This window comes from Stegostoma tigrinum, chromosome 4 (genome assembly GCF_030684315.1).
Source record: "Stegostoma tigrinum isolate sSteTig4 chromosome 4, sSteTig4.hap1, whole genome shotgun sequence".
In the NCBI taxonomy this organism is placed as follows: Eukaryota; Metazoa; Chordata; class Chondrichthyes; order Orectolobiformes; family Stegostomatidae; genus Stegostoma; species Stegostoma tigrinum.
In genome coordinates, this window is record NC_081357.1 from 70,063,152 (window position 1) to 70,089,283 (window position 26,132).

At 41.1% G+C, this 26,132-nt stretch overlaps 1 protein-coding gene across 1 annotated transcript in view; it reads left to right on the forward strand.

Annotated features, from left to right (window-relative positions):
- Positions 1-26,132, forward strand: part of l3mbtl3 (L3MBTL histone methyl-lysine binding protein 3) — a 151,587-nt gene that overhangs the window by 29,375 nt on the left and 96,080 nt on the right. Inside the window, exons 5-10 of the mRNA XM_048531981.2 lie at positions 915-1,062; positions 14,036-14,135; positions 15,179-15,273; positions 17,870-17,974; positions 20,540-20,675; positions 25,693-25,784. Of these exons, the coding sequence (XP_048387938.2) occupies positions 915-1,062; positions 14,036-14,135; positions 15,179-15,273; positions 17,870-17,974; positions 20,540-20,675; positions 25,693-25,784 (676 nt within the window). The remainder of the gene's footprint in view (positions 1-914; positions 1,063-14,035; positions 14,136-15,178; positions 15,274-17,869; positions 17,975-20,539; positions 20,676-25,692; positions 25,785-26,132) is intronic.

Sequence of the window (26,132 nt, forward strand, 5' to 3'; positions counted from 1 at the left end):
ATCTCAAAAAACTTTTTGTTATAAGTATTATGTAAATACAAGCGCTATAGAATGCAAAGCAAGACAATGTCTGCACATTGGTGGACAGTGATTGCTATTGATGTACTCTCTCAGGCAACAGAATGAGTTCGATAAATGCACATTTCTTTTCTCTTGCTTTCTGTTGTTCCTGTCAGTTAATGGATTACAGCAACAGGTTTTATTTTTCTCTAACCGAAAGCTGCCAAAGGATATCTTTTCACTTTGAAAGGGGTGGAGATTTAAATCCTTCTTTTTAATTTATTCACTTTTTATGGGAGGTGGGCGTTGCTGACTAGGCAACATTCAGGTCGTGACATTCATGTTCCCAAGCAGTGTTTTAATAAATCTTAAAAGCTTAAGTGCATTTTTTACAATGAGCAAAATTACTCTTAACGCATTTCAACATTTAGATAATGCTGGTGAATGCAGTGATCAACTTACCTTTGCAGGATCAATCTGCAGTATGAACCTATCTACCTTTTTTATTATACAGTCTGTAACCATGGAAACTGAAACAATCAATTATTTTTATCTATTTCAAAGTCTGCCAAGGAGTTTCAGGAGCAAGTGATTCCCCCCAATTTTCCAATTAGGGCTAAATCCCTATGGTTCAGTACTCTGCTGAGAGGCCTATATTTTCCTATAAGAGGTGGTTGGAATACATGTTTTTACAGTGGTTGCAACAAGCATGGGAATGATATGTGTAACAGGCTTACCCCACACCAGCAAAGATAGCCAGACACTGGATTGGAGGCAGGAATTCTGGAGTCTACCCCACCCAGTACACTTAATGGTTCCCCAATTTATCTGAATCATTTAAAATTCAGGGAGAAAGCAATTTTATTCAGCTTGTTCACTTACTACTGATTTTGTTTATTCTTATTTTACTTCAGGATATCTGTTCTGAGAAAGGAACCATCGACCTGCAACAATGAAGAAGTTGCTAGAGGCAATCGGAAAAAGAGACAAAAACCAGTCTCTGCTAGTAGAGGAGACATTAAAGAAAATGGAGAGATGCCAAAGGAAGAAGAAGATGACATTGTATGTTTTTTTTCCCCCTTTCTGCTTCAGAGAATAATCTTTTACACTTTTACCTTATGCAGAAACCAGTCAAAAGGGTGTTCCAGGAATGCGGGCTGGAAGCAGACTAAATGATTAAATACTTCTCAGGATATTGACTCTTTAAAATATTATGCTCATTCATCATAGACAAGAATACAACATCAAATTTTCATGAAGATGCTCAGTAAACTGTGGGAGCTGGGGAGCAATATGGAGATGTAGGGTCTTGCAAGTCAGCAAATGTTTCAATAAAATTTCCTCAAGCTATGAATTTCATTTCTACTTATCTGAAATCCAGTCAAACCCTCACTGGAACATTTCATTAAAAAAAATCTAGATTTTCAAGTAATATTGTGGAAATGACCACTGTCAGTTGCAGATGGATAATTGCTACCTCTCGAGACCATGTCTTTTGTATATTTTTATATTTTTGATTGTGGACTGAAATGTGATTTTTTTATTTTAAAAAAACCAAAGATTGTTGATGGATACTGCATTTTCAAAAATCAGGTAACCTGATACTGGTTGTAAGTGGCTGTTTACCCTGCTCTGTATTCAAGTAGAAACTACTATTCTGCCATGTGGTGAGCACTGCTGCTCCACCGTGCCAGTGACCCAGATTCGATTCTTCCCTTAGGCACCTGTCTGTGTGGAGTTTGCATGTTCTTCCTGTGCCTGCGTGGGTTTCCTCTGGGTGCTCCAGTTTCCTCCCACGGTCCAAAGATGTGCAGGTTTGGCGGATTGACCGTGCTAAGTTGCCCATACTGTCCAAGGATGTGCAGGCTAGGTGGATTAATGGTAAATGCAGTGTTATGGGGTGGGGGTGGGGGTCTGGGTGGGATGCTGTTCGGATGGCCATTGTGGACTCAATAAGCCCAGTGACCTGCTTCCATACTGTAGGGATTCTATGATTGAGCCCTCTGAAATGATTTTTGGGCTAGACGATTTAGGTTGGAGATGAGGAGACATTTCTTCACCTAAAGAGTGGTGAGATTTATTACCACAAGAAGTACTTGATGCCAGAATATTTAATGTATTCAAGAGGTAACAAGATATAGCACTTGTGGTGAATGGGATCAAAAGTTATGGGGAGAAAGCAGGATGATGCTATTGATGATCAGCCATGATTGTAAAGAATGGTGGAGCAGGCTTGAAGGGATGAACGGCCTCCCTGTGCTGCTAAACTCTGCGTTTCTTTTTTCTTTCTTAGGAGATGGTTTGCAGATGAGTCAGATCTAATGGGCATGTATGAATGGAGTTTGCAACAAGTAGCCAACTGGTCTTTAGAGTAGTGACCAATTGTCAATGATAAAGACCTTTTGCCCACTAGCAACTGATTTGGCGTCCAGTTAATGTAACAGCTGGAGATACGATTAGAACAAGATAGTGAGATGCCTTTAGATCTCTGCATGGAGGGTATCTTTCTTTTCTTTGCAGAGAAAAACACATTAACCTCAAAGAGAACGAAGTGTGGAGCTGGATGAACACAGCAGGCCAAGCAATTTCTCAGGAGCACAAAAGCTGATGTTTTGGGCCTAGACCCTTCATCAGAGAGGGGGATGGGGAGAGGGAACTGGAATAAATAGGGAGAGAGGGGGAGGCGGACCGAAAATGGAGAGAAAACAAGATAGGTAGAGAGGAGAGTATAGGTAGGGAGGGGATAGGTCAGTCCAGGGAAGATGGACAGGTCAAGGAGGTGGGATGAGGTGGTGGGTAGGAAATAGAGGTGCGGCTTGAGGTGGGAGGAAGGGATGGGTAAGAGGAAGAACAGGTTAGGGAAGCAGAGACACGCTGGGCTGGTTTTGGGATGCAGTAGGGAAAGGGGAGATTTTGAAGCTTGTGAAGTCCACGTTGATACCATTGGGCTGCAGGGTTCCCAAGCGGAATATGAGTTGCTGTTCCTGCAACCTTCGGGTGGCATTATTGTGGCACTGCAGGAGGCCCATGATGGACATGTCATCTGAGGAATGGGAGGGGGAGTTGAAATGGTTCGCGACTGGGAGGTGCAGTTGTTTATTGCAAACCGCACGGAGGTGCTCTGCAAATTATATATTGTATCAGTTGCACCCGGTGTGGCTCCCTCTACGTTGGGGAAACCAAGCGGAGGCTTGGGGACCGCTTTGCAGAATAGCTCCGCTCGGTTCGCAACGAACAACTGCACCTTCCCAGTCGCGAACCATTTCAACTCCCCCCTCCCCCCTCCCATTCCTCAGACGACATGTCCATCATGGGCCTCCTGCAGTGCCACAATGATGCCACCCGAGGGTTGCAGGAACAGAAACTCATATTCCGCTTGGGAACCCTGCAGCCCAATGGTATCAACGTGGACTTCACAAGCTTCAAAATCTCCCCTTCCCCTACTGCATCTGAAAACCAGCCCAGTTCTTCCCCTCCCCCCACTGCATCCCAAAACCAGCCCAGTGTGTCTCTGCTTCCCTAACCTGTTCTTCCTCTCACCCATCGCTTCCTCCCACCTCCAAGCCGCACCTCCATTTCCTACCCACCACCTCATCCCGCCTCCTTGACCTGTCCATCTTCCCTGGACTGACCTATCCCCTCCCTACCTCCCCCACCTATACTCTCCTCTCTACCTATTTTGTTTTCTCTCCATCTTCGGTCTGCCTCCCCCCCTCTCTCCCTGTTTATTCCAGTTCCCTCTCCCCATCCCCCTCTCTGAAGAAGGGTCTAGGCCCGAAACGTCAGCTTTTGTGCTCCTGAGATGCTGCTTGGTCTGCTGTGTTCATCCAGCTCCACTATTTGTTATCTTTGGATTCTCCAGCATCTGCAGTTCCCATTATCACTTAACCTCAAAGAGAGCTAGCTTTGTTCCCCCAGCATTTGCTGTAAGTTGAATCTCTTAACCAGTGAGACATAGACTTACAACTGTGAAGGTAGCGTGTGGCTCATTCAGCAAGTGGAAGGACCTGGAAATGTAGAGTCAAAAAGCAGCACATCCTGTCAAACCACATATCAATCTTGGTGAACCCACGGACATGAACTGCCTCCCAAGTCTTCTTCCACCCATTACACCCACGTTTGATTTCCTGTATACATTTGTCTGTGTGAACGTGTGTAGAAGGAGGTTTACAAGGATGTTAGAGTTTTATCTATTAGAGTCATATATCGATAGTTTATAATTATTTACTTGTCGCTGGAGCTTGCTTATTCATTATAAATAATTGTTCTTGTTGGTAACCTAGGTCTAATAGACAGGTAAATTTAAAAAAGTTTAATTTTTTTGTGATTAAGTGTGGATATAGTTGAGTTTCATTGTTGACATGCTGACTGAGTGAGGCATAACATATCGCTTTTGTAAACTGAGGTGATAATGTGAGTTGAATTCCTGGAATGGAAGTTGCTGGATATCGATGAAATTTGAGATCATGGGCTAATTTATAAATTTTATTTGATCCAGAGTAGAAACTATTTCAAACTGCCAAATGACTACAATACAGATAGATTAGAAACATTAAATACTGTGTAAATGATTGTAACTGTAAGGAGCAGTTAAATTTTTGGATGAAATCTGTGCAGAAGAACTTGCATTGTCATAAAATAGCCCCAGTTTTATGAACTTCTGTGAAACAGATGATTTGAAGATTTGGACATTTAATCTCCTGCTCAGTTTAATCAGTTGAATTTTGCACTGTGAAATTTTTGGTAGCTAAAGGATGCATGCTAGACCATAATATTGTTACAGCTGAGGCTGGAGGAATGCCGACTCCCTAGTTCCCTAAGTCATTCCCAGTTACCAAGATGGGCTATCAAATACTTGATTTAAGTCAGGCCTTAAATATGCGGTTACAGCTATGGAGGGAAGAGCTTCAGTAGAAACCATCAGTGACTCAAGACAATAGATTGATGCCCGATAATGGCATCACAGTCCTTGAGAAGTAGAGGCGTGTGTTGCAGAGTTATCATTCGCTAGAGGTTGGTTTAACAGAAAGCAACACTACCTTTGTTTTGTTTGGATTGAAAAAAAAGGAACGTTAACCTGTTCAGAGGGCTACAGACTAGAAGTGGAGAAATTAAATTAGCCAATGCCATGCTGGCAGTTCTTGGTGAGAAGATTAGGTGAGATAAGAGGACAAAGTGAGATGTCTAGATATGAGAAAATAATAGTAATGGGTAAAAAGAGTCTACCTTGAAGGTGCTGGAGTGGTGAGATTCTGGCCAAAAAATACACGCAAGCAAGGATGACAAAACAAAAGCGGAGCATAATCCTCAATATTATTTGAAGTGGTGGCACAGGCAATGGAGCTGTGGACTTTTAGGGTATATCCTCTCCGGATAAGAGAGGAGCAATTGGGAAACTATGATGAATATAGTGCATGTTGATGTAATTGAAGAAGCAATGGGGTCAGATAATCATAATGAGAAGAAAGATCTAAGGGTGTTGGTACCGATGAGTTCTTGCAGCTTGCAATCCTTCATGTCTCGCAGAGAATAAGATTTTTGGCTTTCTGCATGGGGTTGGACAAAAGAGTGGAATACTATTCTGGATCAAGTGAACTTTAAGAAGCGAGAGTAGGTGGCTGAAGGAACGTGTGCTTGAGATGCAGCGAGAACTGTGGTTCAAGGAACTGTCAGTGTCTCTTAAGATGTTACATATTGTGGTTAGGGCAAAAAAAAACTGCAGATGCTGCAATCCAAGGTAGGCAAACATAAAGCAGGAAAAGCACAGCAAGCCAGACAGCATCTAGAGGAGGAGAAATCAACGTTTCAGGTATTGCCCTTCTTCAGGACTAGATATGGGGTAGGGGGAGCTGCAGATAAAAAAGAAAGTGGAGTGGTGGGAATGCAGGGTGGTGATAGATGGACACCAGTATTATGTACAACCTGGTTGGTCGATGGGAGGGATGAATTTGGTTGGGTGCTGGAAAGGGAACCTGGAGGTGGGTGGGAAGGTTATTTAAAATTAGGGAACTTGATGTTAAGTCCTTCAGGCTGTAGAGAGCTGCAAGATAAGATGGTGATTCTCAACTTTGCGTTCTGATTCACTGTGACGCTGGAGGAGGCCAAGGACAGATATGTTGGAGGGGGAGGATGGTGGCGTCATTGTGGGGGATGAAGATGGCAGTGGACGATGACAGGGGCGGGGAGTTAGGTTGTTTAGCAAGGTGAAGATGTTCGAAGAAACGGTCACCTAGTCTACATTTGGTCTCAGTGAAATAGTGAAGACACACCGGGAGCACCAGATGCAGTCAAATAAGTTGGAGGAGATGCAGGTAAAGCTCTGTCTCACCTGGAAGGACTGTTTCGGGCCCTGGGTGGTGTGTGGGCGGGTGTTGCATCTTTTCTCCCCACCCCCTGTCATCCATACAGCCCTCCACCACGCCACCTCCATTCAGCTGTAAGCGCTTCCCCCTCCAGAGATAAAAGAGAGGGTCCCCCTTGTCCCTACTTTCCATCCCACCAGCCTCCACATTCAATGTATCATCTTCAAACACTTCCGCCAACTCCAATTAGACCCTACCACCCAGAACATCTTCCACTCCCCTTCCCTCTCTGCCTTCCGCAAGGACCATTCCCTTCACCACTCCTTAGTTTACACCACACTCCCCACCAACCGCTCCAAACCACCCTGTAACCGTTAAAGATGTAACACCCGCCCACACACCACCTCCCTCACCTCCACCAAGGGCCTGAAACAGTCCTTACAGGTGAGACAGAGCTTCACCTGCATCTCCTCCAACCAAGTTTACTGTATCTGGTGCTCCCAATATGGTCTTTAGTACCATCACCACTGCCCACCACCACCACCTTATCTGCAGCTCCCTACCCTCACATCCAGTCCTGAAGAAGGGTATTATCTGAAACGCTGACTTCTCCTCCTCCAGATGTTACTTTTTCTGCCTTCTGTTTATTTACCTGTTGCGGTAACCGAATGTTCGAGGTAATCATACTTTTAAACATAGACATTCTATAAATCTCTATATAATTGATCACATTGATTACTGCTGACTGATAGTGCAACAATGAGTGTGGCACTCTGGAAATACATTAGTTCATGATTTTTTATGAATAATACAACAGTATCTGTAGTTTGGATCCAAAACATGAAGGTGAAATTTTTAGATGGCATGCACATGCAATAAAATTTGAGCCAGAGATAGTTGCCAGTTAAAGAGCTTGACTGTGTGGACGGATGGACTTATTGAAGCATCAGATAGCGGACGGGAAGTACAAAGCAGTATAAGGCTAGAGCAGAATGTCAAAGTCTATATTTATAGAAGTGGAAAAGAATTAAGCACTAATCTAAAGCAAAACTATTGGAATTGAAAACTGAAAATACGCAGGGGGTCAGGCAGCATCTGTGGAGACAGAGTCAGTTTTTTTTTTGTCAGAGCCTTTCGTTAGGCCTGGAAGCAGAATATAATTTGTTTTGAGCAAACAAAAGGTGGAGGGTGAGGGGATGGGTAAACAAATAAAATTGAGGCTAAGTTACATAAAAACATGGTGCAGAATTTTAGGGAGCGGTGACAGGACAAATAACATAACAACAGGAGAATGCAGGCGGTCATGCCAGGGGCAGCACCAAGCATACCTAAAAACAAGGGATCAGTTTTTGTGATTGCACAATACAGGCCTACTTACATGCTAAGTGGCATAAGCAGTAAGTGACAAACTAGGGGATCACCATCAACAGATCACAGCTCTACAATCCTAACATTGTCATGTTGTCAATGATGGTGGACAATCAAGCAACTCAGTGGAGCAGGAGATTCCATAAATATCCCCATCGTTCATGATGGGAGAATCCAGCACATCAGAGCAAGTGATAAGGCCAAAACGTTCTCTGCAATCTTCAGCCAGAAGTGCTCAGTGGACAACCATCTTGGCCTGTTCCAGAGGTCCCCAGAAACTCATGGAGACGCTGAATACTGCAAAAGGTTATGGGCCCTGACAACATTCTGCCAAAAGTACTGAAAATATGGGCTTCAGAACTTCCTGCATCCCTAACCAAGCTGTTTCCATACAACTACAACAATGGCATCTACCTGACAGAATGGAAGATTGTCTGGGTGTGTCCTGTACATAAAAAGCAGGACAAATCCAATGCGACCAGTTACCGCCCATCAGTGCACTCTTGATCCTCATATAGTGATGCCAGAACTACTCAGCTCCTGCTTTAGTTCGAACATGGACAAAGGAGTTGAATTCCAGAGGTAGGGTAAGAGTTACAGCTCTTGACATTCAAGGCTGCATGCAAATGAGCATGTTGTCAGGGAGACCGAGCAAAAAGGAAGGCGATACAAATCAGAAAAATTCCACTGGTTGGAGTGATACCTGACACAAAGGAAGCTGATTTTGCTTGTTGAATGTTAGTCAACTCAGTTCCAGGACAGCTCTGCAGGAGCTCCCCAGTGTAGTGTCCTAAGCCCAACCATTTCACCATAATGACCATCTTTCTGTCATAAAGCCAGAAGTAGGGATGTTTGTTTGCTGAATGTTCAACACCATTTGCAACTCCTCAGATACTGAAGCAGTCCATGGTCAAATGCAACAAAACCTATATGCCTTCCAGACTTGGGCTGAAATGTGGCAAGTAACATTCATGCCACATGAATGCTAGGCAATGATCATATCCAACAAGCGAGAATCTAACCATTTGCCCCTTCACATTCAAAGGCGTAACCATTTACTGAATTTCCCTGCTATCAACATGCTGGGGATTAGCATTGATCATGAACGGAACTGAACTAAAAGTACACAGATATTAGCTACAGTGGCAGGTTAAAGTTTAGGAATTCTACAGTCAATAATTCACCACCTGACTCCCAAAGCTTGTCCAACATCAACAAGGAATAAGTTAGGACTATGCTGGAAAACTCCCTACTGTGCAGCTCCACTGATATTCAACTAGCCTGATGTTATCCAGGTCAAAGCAGCCTCTTTGATTGGCAACACATCTACAAACATTCCCTGAAGAGAAAAAGGCTATGAAGAGATTAAATTGATTTTGTTTTCAAAATCTTGAGCAGCTGAACAGAGTAGATAGGGTGAAGCTATTTTCATTTGTAAGAGGAACAAGAATGAGATGGCATAGATTTAAAGTGATGTGCAGAAGAAGAAATGGTGATGTGAAGAGCAAAACAGTTAGTAGTTAGGGTATGAAATATACTGCCTAGAAATGTAGTGGAACCAGGATCAGTTGAGGCATTCAAGAAGGTGCTGCATGGTTGATCAGATAGCAATAGTGTGTAGGGAGATAGGGAAATGGCAGAAGATTAGCACTGGCTAATAAAGTTAATGCAGGCACAATGGACCAAATGGCCGCCTCCTGCACCATAATAATTCTGTGATTCTGAATTTCTGTGAATTTTATGATTCATTCACTCAACTAAAAGCAACAGCAATGTGTACCATCAGCAAGATGCTCTACAAAAATTCACCAAGGCTACCTCGACAGCACTTTCCACAACCCGTGCCATCCAGAAGGATAAAGACAGTAGATACACAGGAATGCTATCACCTGGAAGTTCGCCGCAAAACTACTGAATCCTGGCTTGAAAATGTACTGTTCCTTCAGTGATTAATCAAAATCATGCATTGTGGCTGTTGATAGGCAGCAGCAGTTCATGAAGACAGCTCAAAAATACCTTGTCAAGGGCCACTAGGGATGGGTAGTGAATGCTGGCCCAGCTAGAATGAATAAATGTATTAACAATTCAGTAAAAAAATTGGGATAAAAAGCTGGTCAGTTGGTGACCCTATAAACCACTGTCGATTTTAGTTTATAAAAAATCCATCTGGTTGACTAAAGTCCTTCAGGGAACGAACCCGGTTGTTCTTTCCTGGTCTGGCCTACATGTGACTCAAGATCCATAACAATGTAGTTGACTCTTAACTACCCTCTGGGTGAATAGGGATGGACAATAAATGCTTGTCTACCAGCAACACCCCACAGCCCAATAAATAATTTTAAAACGAGGAAGCGAGAAATGAAAGGAGAAACAAGAATTTTGAGTAAAACTTGCAAAGAAAACATTACAAAATGGGGCAGTGGTTGCGCCTTGAAATTGTTGAACTCAGCAATTCCAGATGGCTGTAAAGTGGTTAATCGACTGACGAAACTTTGTTTCTTGAGATTCTGTTGAGTTTCACTGGAATAGTGCATAGGCCGAGGGCAAAGATGTCAGCATGAGATGTGGAACAAAAATGACAATAGGTAAGCAACGCTTGTGGACTGAGGTAGTTCACAAAACAGATACCCAATGGACAGTGAATTTAATGCAGTAAATTGAAAGAAGTACAACAACATTTACATTTTACCTGAGTGGAGAATTTGTGGCTTTGACAGTAAGGAAAGAGGAGGTAAAGAGCAGATATAGCACTTCCTACATTTGCATTAAAAGGTGCCCTGTTTCATTAGAGAATTTACCCTATTTGGCTAAGCTGCTTACTGCTTATTAGCCTTGTCTCCTTTCGGTTTAACCTCGTTAAACTAACAATAATCTTTAACTCTACCCCTGTTTTGTTCTACCAGTTACAATCGTCACACTTGTTCTGGTGTTGCAAGAAATAGAGGGGAAAGTAATGCTAATTGGATTATGATTCTGTGCGAGAAAGCAATGAGTAATAGCTAGTAGCTGAATATTTTCTTAATTTCCTCTTTATTTTATCAAGTCAATAACTAAGCTTGTTACAGCTGTCAGGGATCAGGAGCATGCTGATGGGCAGATGTCTTGGCAACCTTCAAAGTGCTGGGTGAACACACAATGTACCTCAGACAGGATTCAATTACTGAATAGTTAGTGAGCTTTTGCTTTCATACACTTCAGTAGCCATTATTGAAGCTGTGCCCAGAATCAGTTCGATGACCACTGTAGTTGATTATCAAGCAGACAGCACATACTGGCCATCAGGTGTTTCTATTTAAGAGGTAGTAGAAGAGTCAGGAAACAAGCTGGACACGTGCTATCAGTTGCGTTACTGGACATGATTGACTTGACTGTCGGGGCCTTCACAATATACAAACCAAGCAGCTCTAAAGCGTGAATCTCAACAGGGTGTCATTGAAACCCTGGAACACAGTTACTCATTCCATAAAGATGAATACCATAGCAAATAACAATAGTAATATGCATTCAACACAACTGATGAAATAAATAAATGCATTGATTTCGACTTTGAACATAGCATTGTATTTTATTTTTAAAACCCGATCATAACTACTGTATGTAACTGAACAATGAATTTCTTGTTTGGCTACAGTGTTGATATTCAAAGTCTTAGCTATTTCCACTAACAGTCAGTAGTATTTTGTGAAAAATTGTGACTGCTTGGTAAATATTACTGCATTGTGTCAGTTCAGCTTTGACTCAGAAGTATGAATTATGCAGCTGGTTTGCTTTAAATCAACACCTAGTTTGGTGTTGACAAGATCAAATTCAAATTCAAATTCAGATTCAGATCCCTGTCAGGATGTGTATCATAAATAAAACAGCAATCCTCATAATCCCCGCTCCAACCAACACCCACCCCCCCCAAAAAAAAACTTGGTCATGTTTACACTATACCTTCGGAACTGTGCAGTTAGGATTTCAAAGTAATTATTTATCATGATTTTTTAAAATCTTGGCATTGCTGCTGAACTTCCTGGTACTCTGTATCAAAAATTGCATTTATAATTGCAAACTGACACAGGCCTTCAAACGTTAACGTTGACTTTACCTCTTTATCTGTCAACTTTGAGCATCTTTTCTTGTATTAACTTGCTACTGCCACAGCTTCCTAAAGAGAGTAACATATTAGAGAGGTTTGTTAACAAAACTGAACACAGCTTTATTATCAAATGATATGGAACTGTATGAGGCAATCTGAAATGTGTCCACTTCCATAAGTGTTCATCATGTTATGTGAAACCTGCTCAAAGAGCTCTGTTGCTGCACACATTCCATTTCCAAGAAAACTTCAATATGCGAAATAAAGATAAATATGAAAGAACGTCTGAAAAAGTTGAATGTGGTGATGGAGAATTGGTGAATTAGAGTAATTCAAGAAATGCTTGTTAAAAATTGTTTGGAGAAAATTAGTTGCAGAGGGATGAGGAGGAGGCTTTTGAGCATCATCCATTTTGAAAATCAAGAGAAATTGCACTGATAGAGCAAAGAAGTTTGCAACACTTCGATTAACAGTTATAGTGAATATGTAATCTTATAAATGGATTTGGCAGAATTGCAGCCAGGTCCAGTTTTATAGTTGAGAAAACATTAAAGGTAGGCCTACATGTTCTTTAAATGAAAATCCCTAATATTGAATTCTCATTCATGCTTCTCTTTGAAAATGCAGCTGAAAAGCATTTTATCATGAGCAGCTTTTTGAATTTCTGTTTGTATCATCGGTGAGTTGCATGCACTGAATTGAAAGATATTCCATTTGCAAAGAAAAATTAAGTGTTATTAACAAAGTTGAATGTCTATGTCTTACTTATCGACAGACATTTTTAGATAAAGTATATCGGTGTATGCGATGAAGTCATTGTGTGATTTGGAGTACAATCGGACTGAGTGAATAGGCTGATTCGGCAATTATGTGGCTTAGTGGTATCCTTGACGAGAGTCTGGAGCTGTTTGCAAGCCTATTTGTGACCAAATATTTGTTTTATGCCTGTAAGTTGCAAAGACTGAGACAGTACTCAAAGGCACTTCACTGTTTAGGATGGATGAAATTCTTACAGATCTGCTCTGCAACCAATTCACACTTAATCTGTGGTGAAAGGGCACAAATAACAATTGTTGGGGTGAGTGAGCATGGATGGGATGGTGACTGACTGGAAGATACTTGCCGCATCGAATTTCTGCTTTGCCTGCTACGATGTCTTTAAAGACGACTAATAGGCTGCTTTAAGTAGTGTATGCTGTATCCATTTATAGCTCCGATTTACATCAGGATGTTACATGAAACAGGTTCAAAGTACTCTGCTGCTGTACACTTTCAATTCCAAGGAACACTTCTACGTGGGAAATAAGGATAAATATGAATGACCATATGAGAAAGTTGAATGTGGTGATGGACCTTGTGCTTGTTTCCATTGGTATTCTTGATTCCTGCTACTTTTCTAAAACATGGGAGTAAGAGTGATTGCTTGTCAAAGATTATTTGGAGAAAATTTATTACAGATCGAAGGGGAAAAGGTTTTATGACTGTTGGAAGTGAATTCTACTGTGGTACTGAATGACAGCCTAAGAACTGGGGCCATTCTGTATTTTTATTACATGGTGTTTGTGGGAGGAATGCTGTGATGCCTCTGACTGAGCTTGACTGAAAAGAGTGTGGTCCAAGGTTAGCAACTTGGGACTCCAGAGCAAAAGAAGGCTATTCACGCCTATGAGTTTGCTCCACCTTTCAATGACTGCTGTATCTGGTTGTGGTCTCAACTCCTCTTTCTTTTTGCCCCTTTTACCGATTTAACCTGGACTGTCTTGTTTGTCGTGAAGCTGTCTGACTCAGCCTTGAACAATCTCAGTGACCCAACCTTCAGTGTTTCCTGGGTAAAAGAATCTACACAGACGACCCTCAGTGAGCAAACCAATTTCAGTTGTGCTCAAGAAGAGACGATTTAAACCGTCGTCTCATTTAGTCTCTCCACATGACGAAGCGTCCTCCCATATCTTATCACTGTCAAGCCCCTTCATAATTTTGTTTCGATTAGATGACCTACCATTCTTCTAAACTCCAATGATGAGGCCCGACCTGTGTAAAATTTCTTCATATAATGAACTCTTTATCCAAGAATGAGTTGGAAAACAAAACTTCCTCTTGATTTTTGAGTTTTTTTGTTTTGCCCCTGGCTCCTAAGTATGGTTCAGATTGTGGGTTAAGTAGGATGATACTCTGCTTACCAGTGGGCATGTCATTTAAGATTGCTTGAACCTTTACTGCATCCTTTGGTTTGGAAAGTGTAATATTGAGACTAGTTGAACAGAATATTATTGATGTAATTTAGGAAGAAAAACAAGGGGAGCTGAAGGTGCTGAAAATAACTCAGAACAACCATGTCCGAGCACGGAGAAAAAGAAAAGGCGATTCTGGATTATTGAAGCAAAGTAAGTTGTTATAAAACAAAATAACTCGCAAGAAGAAACTGGTAATTTAACTTATTACCACTGCTGTTTGTGGTTTATAATTTTGTAATCAAAATTAATTTGGTTTGTAAGCGAAGCTGCAAGTTGAACAAAGACTGTATAAAACAAAAATAGAGATTTTTGGAGAAACTCAGTAGATTGGGCAGTATCTGTGAAGAGAAAATAGTTAATGTCTCGAGTCCAGTGAGCCGCCCTTAAAATTGACAGTAACTGAAGGAAAGTAGCAAAAAGGAAGAGTAGTGATTTACAAAAAAAATCCTTGCTGTTTTTAACTTAGTAAATCTAAATTGGTAACAGATTTGCAGTGTTGTGTACAAGCAGTTTATAACCTTAATTGTACAAGCTGTCAATGTGGATATGTGGCTTTTTTGAGAAGGAAGTTTAAAATTGATGTGAGTCTTACCTCTGTCACACGAACTGAAAAGGCAGTGCCAGAGATTTAATAATATCTGGTAATAGAGCAATTTTAGAAATATGAAACTTTTTTGTTTGGGCCATTAAACCCTTGTAAGGAATCATTAGACTGTCAGCCAAGTAACTTGAGCTCAAACCTGGCATTCAGATAGTATTCATTAGAGTGGAGAACAACAGGATTGGGTCAGGTACAGGTTTTGTACCCTATTTTATATAATAAAATGAGGTGAAGTATAAAAGCAGAGGTTATACCCTGTCTAGTAAATTAAAGTCTACCCATTTTATGACCCAGTTTGCTGATTTTTGTCTGAGGCACTACATGGAACTCTGTGTGCTAATTAGCCCCTTGTATGGAGAGTGCAAGGGTAAACGGGAGAAGTGATAAAGGAAACACTGGACTAGGTTGAACCTAGAACTGTGTGATATCTGTCAGTAGACGATGATGTGATTCTTATGGCAGGCAATAGTTTGATTCTTTATTAATTATTTAAAAATAGTTGTCATGTAGTTCAATTTCTATTGTGAGGAATTTGTGAAGCTCGTTAAAATGTCAGGTGTGCTATACTTGTGTTCTTTGTCATTTTCTGCAGCCTTAACCTTTGGTGGAAAGAGAAAAGCTTGGTGTTGGGCCTCATATTTGGAAGAGGAAAAAGCTGTTGTGGCACCGACTAAACTTTTTAAGGAGGTTAGTTTCGAGGTATCTAACTATTCATCAGTGACGTCTCTGAGAATGTGTGTGCATGTTACTTGTAAAATTGCACACCTTTGTCTGCACATTCTCCATCCTGAATACATGCCCTACAATTTTGTGGGCTTCATGTACAAACTGTATTTATGGATACTTAACAAGAGACAGGCATGAGTAGCTCCCAACCTCCAGGCCAATTTCATCACACACTTTCTGCATTGGTATGCAAAAATATAAAGGTTCCTGCTCTCTCAATAAAAAATGCTCAAAAATGTTCATGATTTTGGAACCAATAGGAATATAGGAGCAGAAGTACTGCATTCAGCCTCTCAACTCTGCTCTGCCATTCTAGATTGTCGCTGATCTTATACCTAACCAGCAAATTCTCAAGCTATCCCCATATTCCTTAATGTTACTTACGACTAGAGAACTATCAGCCTTTGTCTTGAAATTAGCTTCATGACTGAGGCCTCAATTAGTTGGGCTAGTAGAGTTTGTGGCAAGATCGTACAAGGCCTAACTCGATGTCATGAGCAACTAGCTGCATCTTTTATGCATTTACCGAGAAATGAGAGTTTCTTGCAAGGCAATGGCAAGTTTCTAAATGCTTTATTAATGCCATAGCTTGCCTCATTAATATTCAGCTATGTATCTTGCCCAATGTGCTGAACAAGCAAGATGTCGAGGATTCTCAATATGGAGTTAAAGTACATGAATGGTGACTTCAGCTCACTGCTTGCTCTAAAAAAAGGGTCCATGATATTTCAGGACATGCTAAAATGGCTGCTGGCCACACGCACCCTGTATCTATGAATATTGGAGTCTTCTGAGAATCAGCCTGTAACAATCTTCACGACGTATCTCTGATTCACTTAAAACAATATTTCTCTACATTAATGTTGCTTCATGGGCTGCACTGGCAGCTGTCATTGTAACATTGCTTCAAGGATACTTTACGCTAAGGGAGATCCTCCTAGCTCACGATCTGATATTGGCTGTAACTCTGGACTCTTCACTGATGGATAGGGCAGGGGACTCTCCCAGCACAGTAGGTCAAGGGCAGCTTCTGATGCCCATTCAGGGACTTGGATACAGCCAGTAAGCAGCTGTGGAACAGATGCCTCGACGTGAGGAGCTGCATGTTAGACAGCGCGGTACCTGTCTTGACTTTTTTTGCCCCATTTATCGTTTGTTTTCCTCCTGGTTTGAGACTGAGGTAGGTATTGTGGGAGATGACAGTGGTTATACAATTGTTAGATTTAGCGCAGGTGGCCCAAGTGAGTGGGCATCACTGAGGGCATGTGAATTCTGGGTTTGTGATGGGTGATAGCAAGTGGCAGGTGATATCGCAGATGTACATGAGATTGGCAAGAACATGAGCCTTAGTGGGAGATAACCTGTGCACGAAGTGGTTACCATAGAAGAGATGGCAGCTGTTACAATTGTGTAGTGAAGAAGGTTGGGTCCTTCTTACATCAGCGTGCAATCTTCCAGACTGCTGAGACTGAGCTGACCTGGGTGGCCTCCTCAGACCAGGCTCCCATGATCTAGCATCCTGACCTCCACTCCTGGTTCTGGAGTAAGGGAAGATCCTACCTGCACACCACCCTGTCCAGCAGGGCCTCCACATCCTTCTCTGCAAAACTTAGCACCAATTTCACCATACTGGGGGAAAAAGTCAGGATGCATGCAAGGTAGCAGCACGCTGACAGTGCTTAACCAGATACACAATGGCTTTTAAAGATGGTGTCAGCATTGGGGATACTGGTAATTCTGGGATATTCAGCGAGTAGTGCGTTTGTTTTTTTCTGGAATGGTACACAGTAAGAAGGGGCTGGAATCGGAGGGATGCCACTGGGTCGGAATAGGTAGTTAATGAGGTGGATTTGTTGAGATATACCAGGAGACTGCACTGGGCCTTACAGTGAAAAATCTGCCAAAACTCTCGCTGCAGCTAGCACTTTGTCAAAAATAGGTAGGATTGAGCCTTTGGCCTCCAAACCCCTCTAGGCTACGATGTTTTCAAGATTCACCAACCTCGGGATGAAGAAACTCAGTCCTACCTGGCTTGTCTTTTAATCTAAGCCTGTGTCCCTTGCTATTGCATCTTTTCTGCAATTATCCCTCTTAAGAATTTTGTACAATCTCTTCTCACTCTCCGATGACAAATGTATTCATTGTTGGACATGGGGCCCAGCATACAATTCTCCAGGTGTGATCTATACAACTGAAACAAGAGTTGGGCACAGGAGCAAAATGAGACTTATTTTGCTCCTATACCTAAGCTGATTTTAGTAACAGCTGAAGTTCTTTTGAATTGTTTGCTGCAACTGCTTTCAGTAACCTGAACAAGGGTATCTGAGGTCCCTAGGGAACTTCATGAACAAGGTTATGGACATCTGTTCTAATATTTGATTGGTGCTAGATTTAATTTGATTGTGCTCCTGTGAAGTGCTTTGCAATGTTTTACAATTTTTTAGTTGTACAATTCCTGATCACTGCTATCAAACGCTCCTCTGCTTATGTCATCCAGTATAAAATAAAAGAGGTAAAGAATAATTTTGATGTAATCTTGCATTTCATTTTATTCTAGTGCCAGTCATTTCCACAGAGCAAAAATGGATTTAAAGTTGGAATGAAGCTGGAAGGGATTGACCCTGAACATCCATCCATGTATTGCGTTCTTAGTGTGGCTGAGGTTTGTCTTTAAACAGTGTCTATTGATTGAGTAGCTAGAAATATGTAAGCATATTTACAGACGTAGCAGAAGAGATAACTGGAATTAACCAGAAGATCCACTTTCAAAACATCTGTGGTGCTGCATTTCAGTTTCGGTTTGGTCCTGTCACATGTTTGCTATCTGCAGATTTGTTATTTTTAAACATTAATGATAGGCATGTTAGTGATTTGTGGATATTACAGCTTGGAAACAAAGCTTCAATAAATTTCTATATTTCAGCCTGTTTTGCTACTTGATACAGCTACGGGCAATAATCCCTTTATAAATTTGTCTACCGTAGAAATAGAAAATATAAATCTTAAATCTAGCTTGAGGACATCATCATATTTTCTAGAGCTCTTAACGTTTCTGGAACCTTATTTTCAAAAGTTGTTAGTTTTGGAGATTACAAACCTGTAGAGGGTTATGTTGCGGTGGTGTATGTGTCTGCTTTATTCCAACTTTCTGGGTCTTTTTTTTTTCTTCCAAGTGTAACATAGCATCTAATGTCCATTGACTGCAGTTTCTGATCTCCATTGTTGCTGAATAATGCTTGTTTAGATAATGCAGATGGAAATCCATCCCATATGAGGAGTCTGTTCTTTTGCAAATAATAATAAACTAATGTGTCTGCATAGGTTTCTGTCAGGTTTCCTCCCATTCTCCAAAGATGCGCAGGTTAGGTGGATTGACCCTGGTAAATGTTGGGTAATGGGCATAGACTTGGGACTGGACTGGGGTGGGGGTGGATCTGGGTGGGATGTCATTCAGAAGGCTAGTGGAGACTTGATGAGGTAAATGGCCTCTTTCTATCCTTTATAGGAATTCCTTTGCAACTAGGTTCATTGAAAATTTCAAAACTGAGATTGATAGGTTTCTGTTGAGTCATCATAAGCTTTACACAACCATGGTGGGTAACTCGAGGTGTAAATTAGCCATGATCAAATCAAATGACAGACCAGATCAGAGGGGCTGATTTTACCACCTTCTATACCTAACACTTATTTGAAGACCTTTGTTTAAATTAAAACCAAAAACATTTTTGACACAACAGCAAAAGCCCAACTAGTGCAGAAATCAGTTGCTTTTTTTTATTTAAAAAAACTCTATCGTTGCCAATACATGTATTCCTAAAAACAAAAGTTTCAATTATTTAAACTAAATCTATGGTACTTCTCCTCCTTGCCAAAGGGAATGGGAATGGATTATTTTTGATACATAACCAGAGTTTTTAAAGGTTGACTTGTAAGGGTGGCCTGCAAAGATTTATCAGGTATTTCTTTTAAGTATGGGAAATTGAACAGTGAACAGTGATTTGAATGAAATATTTAAAAGTGCCCTCTATAAAAGCATTTTATTACATATAAGAAAAAAAAGTTCTCTGGAAGTCAAGAAAGCAAAAAAAAACATAATTTTCAATTAAAGCTGAACAATTTGGGATTGAAATCAGAACAACTTTTATTCTACTAGCCTGAACCTGATTTTGAGCTGTCCTGCTGACTGACACAGCTACTGAGTTTGGAGTCGGAAGCCTAAAGCTGATTGGTAGCCAGTAAGTTTGGAGCCCAAGACTGAGCTTGCAGCATGTAACAAAAATGAAGCTCTGTCCCAGGTCTAAGTCTGAGATTGAACTGGGCTAAGTTTGACTGCAGCATGGAGGGGTTTTAGTTCTAGAAGCACAGGACTCCATCAGTTCCCAAAGGATATGGAGGTCTGGGAGGTATTGGTATAATCTTGACAGAATTTGTGCAGGAAAAAAGGAAGCAGCGACATGCTGAACATCTGCAGAATGCAGAGTCAGAGGACATGCAATATAGTTTCTAAAAATTTGTACACAAATTTCAAGGTAAGTTCCTACTGTGAATAAAAGAGGGCATTGAAATATCTGGAAATGCAATGGTTTAGGAGCTCAGATGGGGGCAGAGATTCTAACCCACTTGATTGTTTCACTGCTTGCCATACTTCTAAAAAACCTGAGCTTGGGAATATAAGCATGAAGTGGGTACATGTATACACCACTAGTGGTATTTTCAGATGCATCAAAAGCTTTAAATTTTGGAGCAGTGTTTTCCCTTTTTGGTTATGGATTGAAGGGATTGGATGGAGAGATGGGTTGTAGGCAGGCTAATTTTGCAATAACTGGGCATATATTGTTAAGAAAAAAACACTCTACCACTGTCATTCCACTATCCCACTGAATTCTATTTAGAAAGTAGCAAGTTCATGTTATGTGCACTATTGTATTCAGTAGTGAATAGTAAAGTATACTTTTATCATACAGTTGTACTTTGCTTTGGGACAGGAGGTGAAACTATTCAAATTTTTGTTGGGTGATGTAATTCTATCAGTTCCAATTCCTTTGCTGACATTAGTGCAGGACTGGGATTATAATCTATCAGAGTACCTGACTTTATGGTGCTTTGCAATTTGGGACAAATAATTGCACTGTTTTACAATTTGATGGAATTTCAATTTATAAGGAAAGCAAACTTGATAAATCTCAAATTCAGCATCTCAGAAATTTACAATAAGCTCACCTTACAGGTTTGTGGCTACAGAATAAGGCTCCACTTTGACAAATACTCTGATTGCTATGACTTCTGGGTAAATGCTGACTCGTCAGATATCCACCCTGTGGGATGGTGTGAGAAAACTGGACATAAGCTTCACCCTCCCAAAGGTAAGTTCCAAAGCGGATTTTTTTTTCAGAAAAGTTGACACTGATTATTCACAAGCCTTTCTTTTGAAAAGGGATCACTAAAATTGATGCCAAACATGGGGAAAGGTATCATTGACTACGTTAAATTAGGCTGCAGAGGTCAACCGAAACAAATACTAGCATTCACTTCTCTTTCCAATAGAAGTTTAGCCTGACTGTTTCATACCCAACAAGTACATGTGCAGTGAAACACATTTAAATGGGTAATATGGAATGTCAGTGAAGAGCAATAAATCATTAGTCATGAATGTTTGCTTTTCTTCTCCAGAGCTGTGTTTAACCTTAGCCATGTAGCATATGTGAACATACAAAGCCAGGGAAATAGTTTCATCCCCACCGCAGTGTTAAAACTGTATTAAAACATACTTTATTTTTAATCTGACTGACTGGATTGGTGGAATGCTTACACAAGTTTGCTACAAATGGTTACACTTTTTTTGTAATATTGTTAATCTTTTTTAGTGGACCAAACATAAACAATTTGATTAGTTTTTAAATGCCATAAATTTGATTCCTTGAGGTTGTAGACATACTTGCCATTCCAGTGGGTTTGGTTGCAAATGTTTTGTCACCCTCCTAGGTAACATGGTTAGTGTGCCTCCGGTGAAGCATCTGTGTCCTGTCCGCAGTGACCCTGAAGAAATTACACAACTTGGACTTCAGCAAGACAGACTACCAATAAATGAAGCCAGAGGGATCCAATACACCCTGACTCTATAGACTGTCCAAAGGTACACCAAACAGCGTGTCCCTTTCTGACCCGTTGTCTCACTGCCTGTTACATCAACATATAGATTTGTCAGGGAACTACAACAGAAATTAAAATACTTAGTGGACAACACTATCCACTCCATCACCACCTCCCAACAATTCTTCAACACCATCAAGGACACCGGGCGAGATGACGATGAGATGATGATTTTCCCTCAACGTAACAGCACAATTTACCTCTATTAACATTGACCCAGCCAAAGAAACAATGCCCACACTGCTAGATGAATCAAGTAAGTGGGCAACCCAGGACACCCACATCAATAAGGACACTACCATGAATCTATTAGATCTGTGCGTCACATCCTACTTCACCTTCAATGATAATATGTTTTGTTGATTTGTTTGTACACCAGTGGGGTTCCCAATATGAGGACTGATTGCAGAAGCAGTAATGCAGAGGTTAGAATGGACAGCACTCACCACCACACAATCCACACTCCTGGGTTTGATATGTAGATGAAACCTTTAGTGATTACTAAACTCACTAAATTGGAAGAAAACCACCAACACACAAACGACATCCTTACCAGGGTAAAATTCTCAAAAGAAGAAGAGAACAACAACTGACTACCCTTCCTGGACGTAACAGTAGAACGTAAAAACAATAGGAATTCCAGACTAGTGTATATAGAAAGACCACATATACAGAACAGATACTTAATTACACTAGTGAACACCCCAACATCCACAAAGGGAGCTGCATCAGTACACCATTTAAATGAGCCACAACACATTGCAGCTACCTGGGACTATGCAAAGCCGAGCAAGAGCACCTATACAGAGTCTTCAAAAGGAATGGAAACCGGAAAAGTACAGTCCGCCATTACCTCCGAGACAGACCATAACAGGGGAGACAACACGATCAGAATCACTTATCAAACTACCCTACATCAAGGACATTTCAGAGATAACCACAAGACTACTCATACCCCTAGGTATCAGAGTAACCCACGAACCAGTAGTCACCCTACAACAGCTACTGATGGATGTAAAGGATCCAGTACCCCAAACCAGCAAAACTGGTATGATATACAAATTACCACGCAAGGTCTGTGGGAAACACTTCATTGGGCAAACCGGAAGAAAACTGACAATACGGATACATGAACTCCAACTTGCCACCAAGAGACACGACTAATTCTCACTTGTCTCACTATACACAGACAATGAGGGACACAAATACGACTGGGACAACACATCAATAATAGCACAAGCCAAACAGAGGCACACCGTGGAATTCCTGGAGGCTTGGTATTCCAACCGGAATTCTAGCAACAAACACATTGCGTTAGATTCTGTGCACAAACCACTGAGAAACAGGACCAGAAGTAATATCACCACCCCAGCAAACTGAGGCATATAAATAACGAGCAGGACAGAACAGCGACACTTCACCAGAGGCACACTGATGATGTTACCTAGCAGGGTGACGAAATGTTTGCCACCGAACCCACTGGCTCGGTATGCAAGTCTAAAACCTCATCCAATACCTGAGATAGAAATCTTCTCAAACTCTAAGTTAATTCATTTTTGAAATACCTGTTTGGGTTTTGTTCCTGACTGTATAAAAGCTTAATAGATCAGGATTAGCCATGGTAAATGCAGGGCTAAAAGGATAGAGTTGGGGCTGGCTTTCAATGGGATGCACTTCAGAGAGTCAGTGCGAATTCGATGGACCAAATGGCCCCTCTTCACACAGAATTATCAAATCCCTTCAATGATTACAGAAAACTACAGTGTGACCAAGAAGTACCAATAGTTGGAGTCATTGATGATGCATTTAATTAGTGGAAAAGATTGATCAACATAAAATCATCATGAAAACAAAAATGAAAATTCTGAAATGTTAGAATACAACAATTTTGATTTACAGAAGAATGTGTTGGATTACCATTTATGAGCCATGACCATTATTCCCAGAGTTGTTCCAAGAGTGAAACTGCTTGATTGCCACCAAAATGTCCAGTTCTATCTCTCTAACTTTAATTGAAAGCATCTAACCCACCAAGTTTGTGTGGCTAACCAGAAAAAAAATTATTATGCACAAGAATCGATAAATTCGGAGTTGGCAAACGGCAGCAGGGTGGAGAGCATCCGAGGTGCGGGGAAGTTAATGTTTCAGACTGAACCCGCAGTCCTGATGAAACATTGACTTCTCTGCTCTTTGCTGCCTGACTTGCTGTGCTTTTCCAGCTCCAAATTTATTGACTCTAGCTTCCAGCATCTGCAGTCCTTACTCTCTCCAGTTTATTATGAACAAATTGTGTTTAATTGATTGTAACAGAGACATATGAATTACTGGTATGAAACTATGACTCCAATTCTTCTCAACTACCCACACGTACACAAATGCAAGTAAAGCTTTGGATTTTAACAGTGAAAAATCACAGGGAAAAAGCCACACAGAGAGAATGCAGTTTGGTAGAGCAAGTCTGGAATACAGAATCTGATGAGTTGTTTTAATGTCTTCCCATATCCTTTGATCCCCATTCAGTTCATCACTGACACCATTTGGTTTGTACCACTGTTTGATCTTGCACTCACTGCTTTAGAATGGATCTTTTCAGTATCCTTGAAGGCTTTCTTTTTTCTTCCATTAGCAGGGCCATGCAAAGAGAGCAGTTACAGGAAAACATGGATGAGAACATTGAGCAGGAGCTGGCTTTGTTGGTACACCTCACTCATTGGAGGTCGAGAGAGAGAGATAGAGATGCTTGAAGCCTTCTCTTTGAAGATTAGATTCTGCTGCACTGATCTTGCACAGAGCCTCATCCCAGGGACAGGGACCAATCCAAACATATACACCCATAATAAATAGTCAGGGAAAAGCTGACCATACCAGTGTCATTGGCCCATATCAGTCCAAACACAAACAAGCGGAGATGGTTTGTTTGGCTTCAGTATCCCCAAAAAATTACATTTTGTGGGATCTTACGGAGGTCTGAGCAATCTGGCTTATGGTGAGATTTGTGGCAGGGAAGTCTGGCAAGGCCACCTAGGAGATAGAATGTCATGGTCTGTCTTTAATACTTCTCATAGTCTCCTTAATTCACTCTCTAGTATTTTCCCAGTTTTGGCCCACAGTCCAAAAACAAAAAGAAAATGATAAGATGTGGTCTAATGCAGGGGAGAATTGAGGCTACAGAGTTTTTTTTTTGTTTTTTGAAGTTGTCTTGGGCAAGCTACATTTCTGAAGAGATGCCAGCAAGATCTGAGGCCAAAGAAGCCTGCTGATCAGGATCAGGAAGAGACGGTTGGAATTTCTTGTCGGGGACGTATAATCAGGATTCATGATTTAAGGAAGTCTGATATCCATGGGCATGATTGTTAAAAGAGAGAGAGAGATAGAGAGTGACGTTTTCGAAAAATCTTGTAAATTAATTGAATGTTCCACCATTGAGGAGTCCAACCACCCCTCCCCACCACCACCACCACCGTGGCTGGCTTGACCCCCCAACAACATCTTAACCATCCCCTGCGGCTCTGCCCTCACACTCTTTTCCCCCCCCCCCCCCCCCACACTCCTAGAACAATTCCCCATGTTCTCTCATTCAACCCCATGAGTCTCTTCTTTCAAAAAATCATCAGCCACCATCTCCAGCAGGACACTGCTACCAAACACAAATTTAAAAAATAAACTATAAAAGCTACCATCTTCAGCTCTGATGAGGAGTTACATCAGACTCTATGTTAACTCTGTTCCTGTCTTCACAGATACTGCTAAACCAGCTGAGCTTCTCCAGCTCCCTCTGAATATATGTTTGCATATTTATTTCTACATTGTAACTATATTAAAATGTGACTTGCAAGTATGGCAGACCATGATGGAATGAAGCTAAACCTTTTAGAAAGCCATTTGGGATGTGTGGGTCAATCTTATTGTAAGCGACGTCACCTCTGGAATTAATGACTTTTCTTTGTGCCTATAAGCATAACATTGAAGCAGAGTTAGACCAAATGGTCCTTTGAACATGCTGCACTTTTCAGTATAATTACAGTTATCCTCCCTCAACTCCATTTCCTGCCCATTCCCTGAATTCCTTGGTTCCATGAGAGTTCAAAAGTCATTCCACCTTCACCTTGAATGTATTAAAAAATGGAACACCCTAACCCTTTGTGTTAGAGCATTCCAAAGTTCAACAAGGTATAGTACATCTTTTGGTTTCAAATGCAAAGCGTTAACTATTAATTCTATCTGTTTTAGGATATAAAGATGATGAGTTTAACTGGCCATCGTACCTGAAGCTGTGCAAGGCTCAAGCTGTGCCCAAATCCCTGTTTGAAAACCAAAATACGGTAAGCGTATAATATTATTCAGGATGATTGGTTTGAGAATGGGGGTATTTATTTCCTCAGCAGCCATGCTTTAAGAATGTGGTTTCGGTTTTTGTTTGTGAATTATGTTTGTGTTGAAGCAGCCAGGCCCCTACTTTAACAGGAGGGGGTTGCTTTTCTTTCTGGAGGTCATGAGCTCTGTAAGTGAAAAGTCCAAAAGAAAATGTGAAATGCTTAATAATGGGGCCTTACTACCTTACCGTGGATGGGGTCTGACAAAAGTTGAGGTGAAAAGTGGGAAATTACAGGCAGGAGATTACACTGGGACTTATGGGAAAATGTGCTTCAGTCAGATTTGCAGAAACTCCT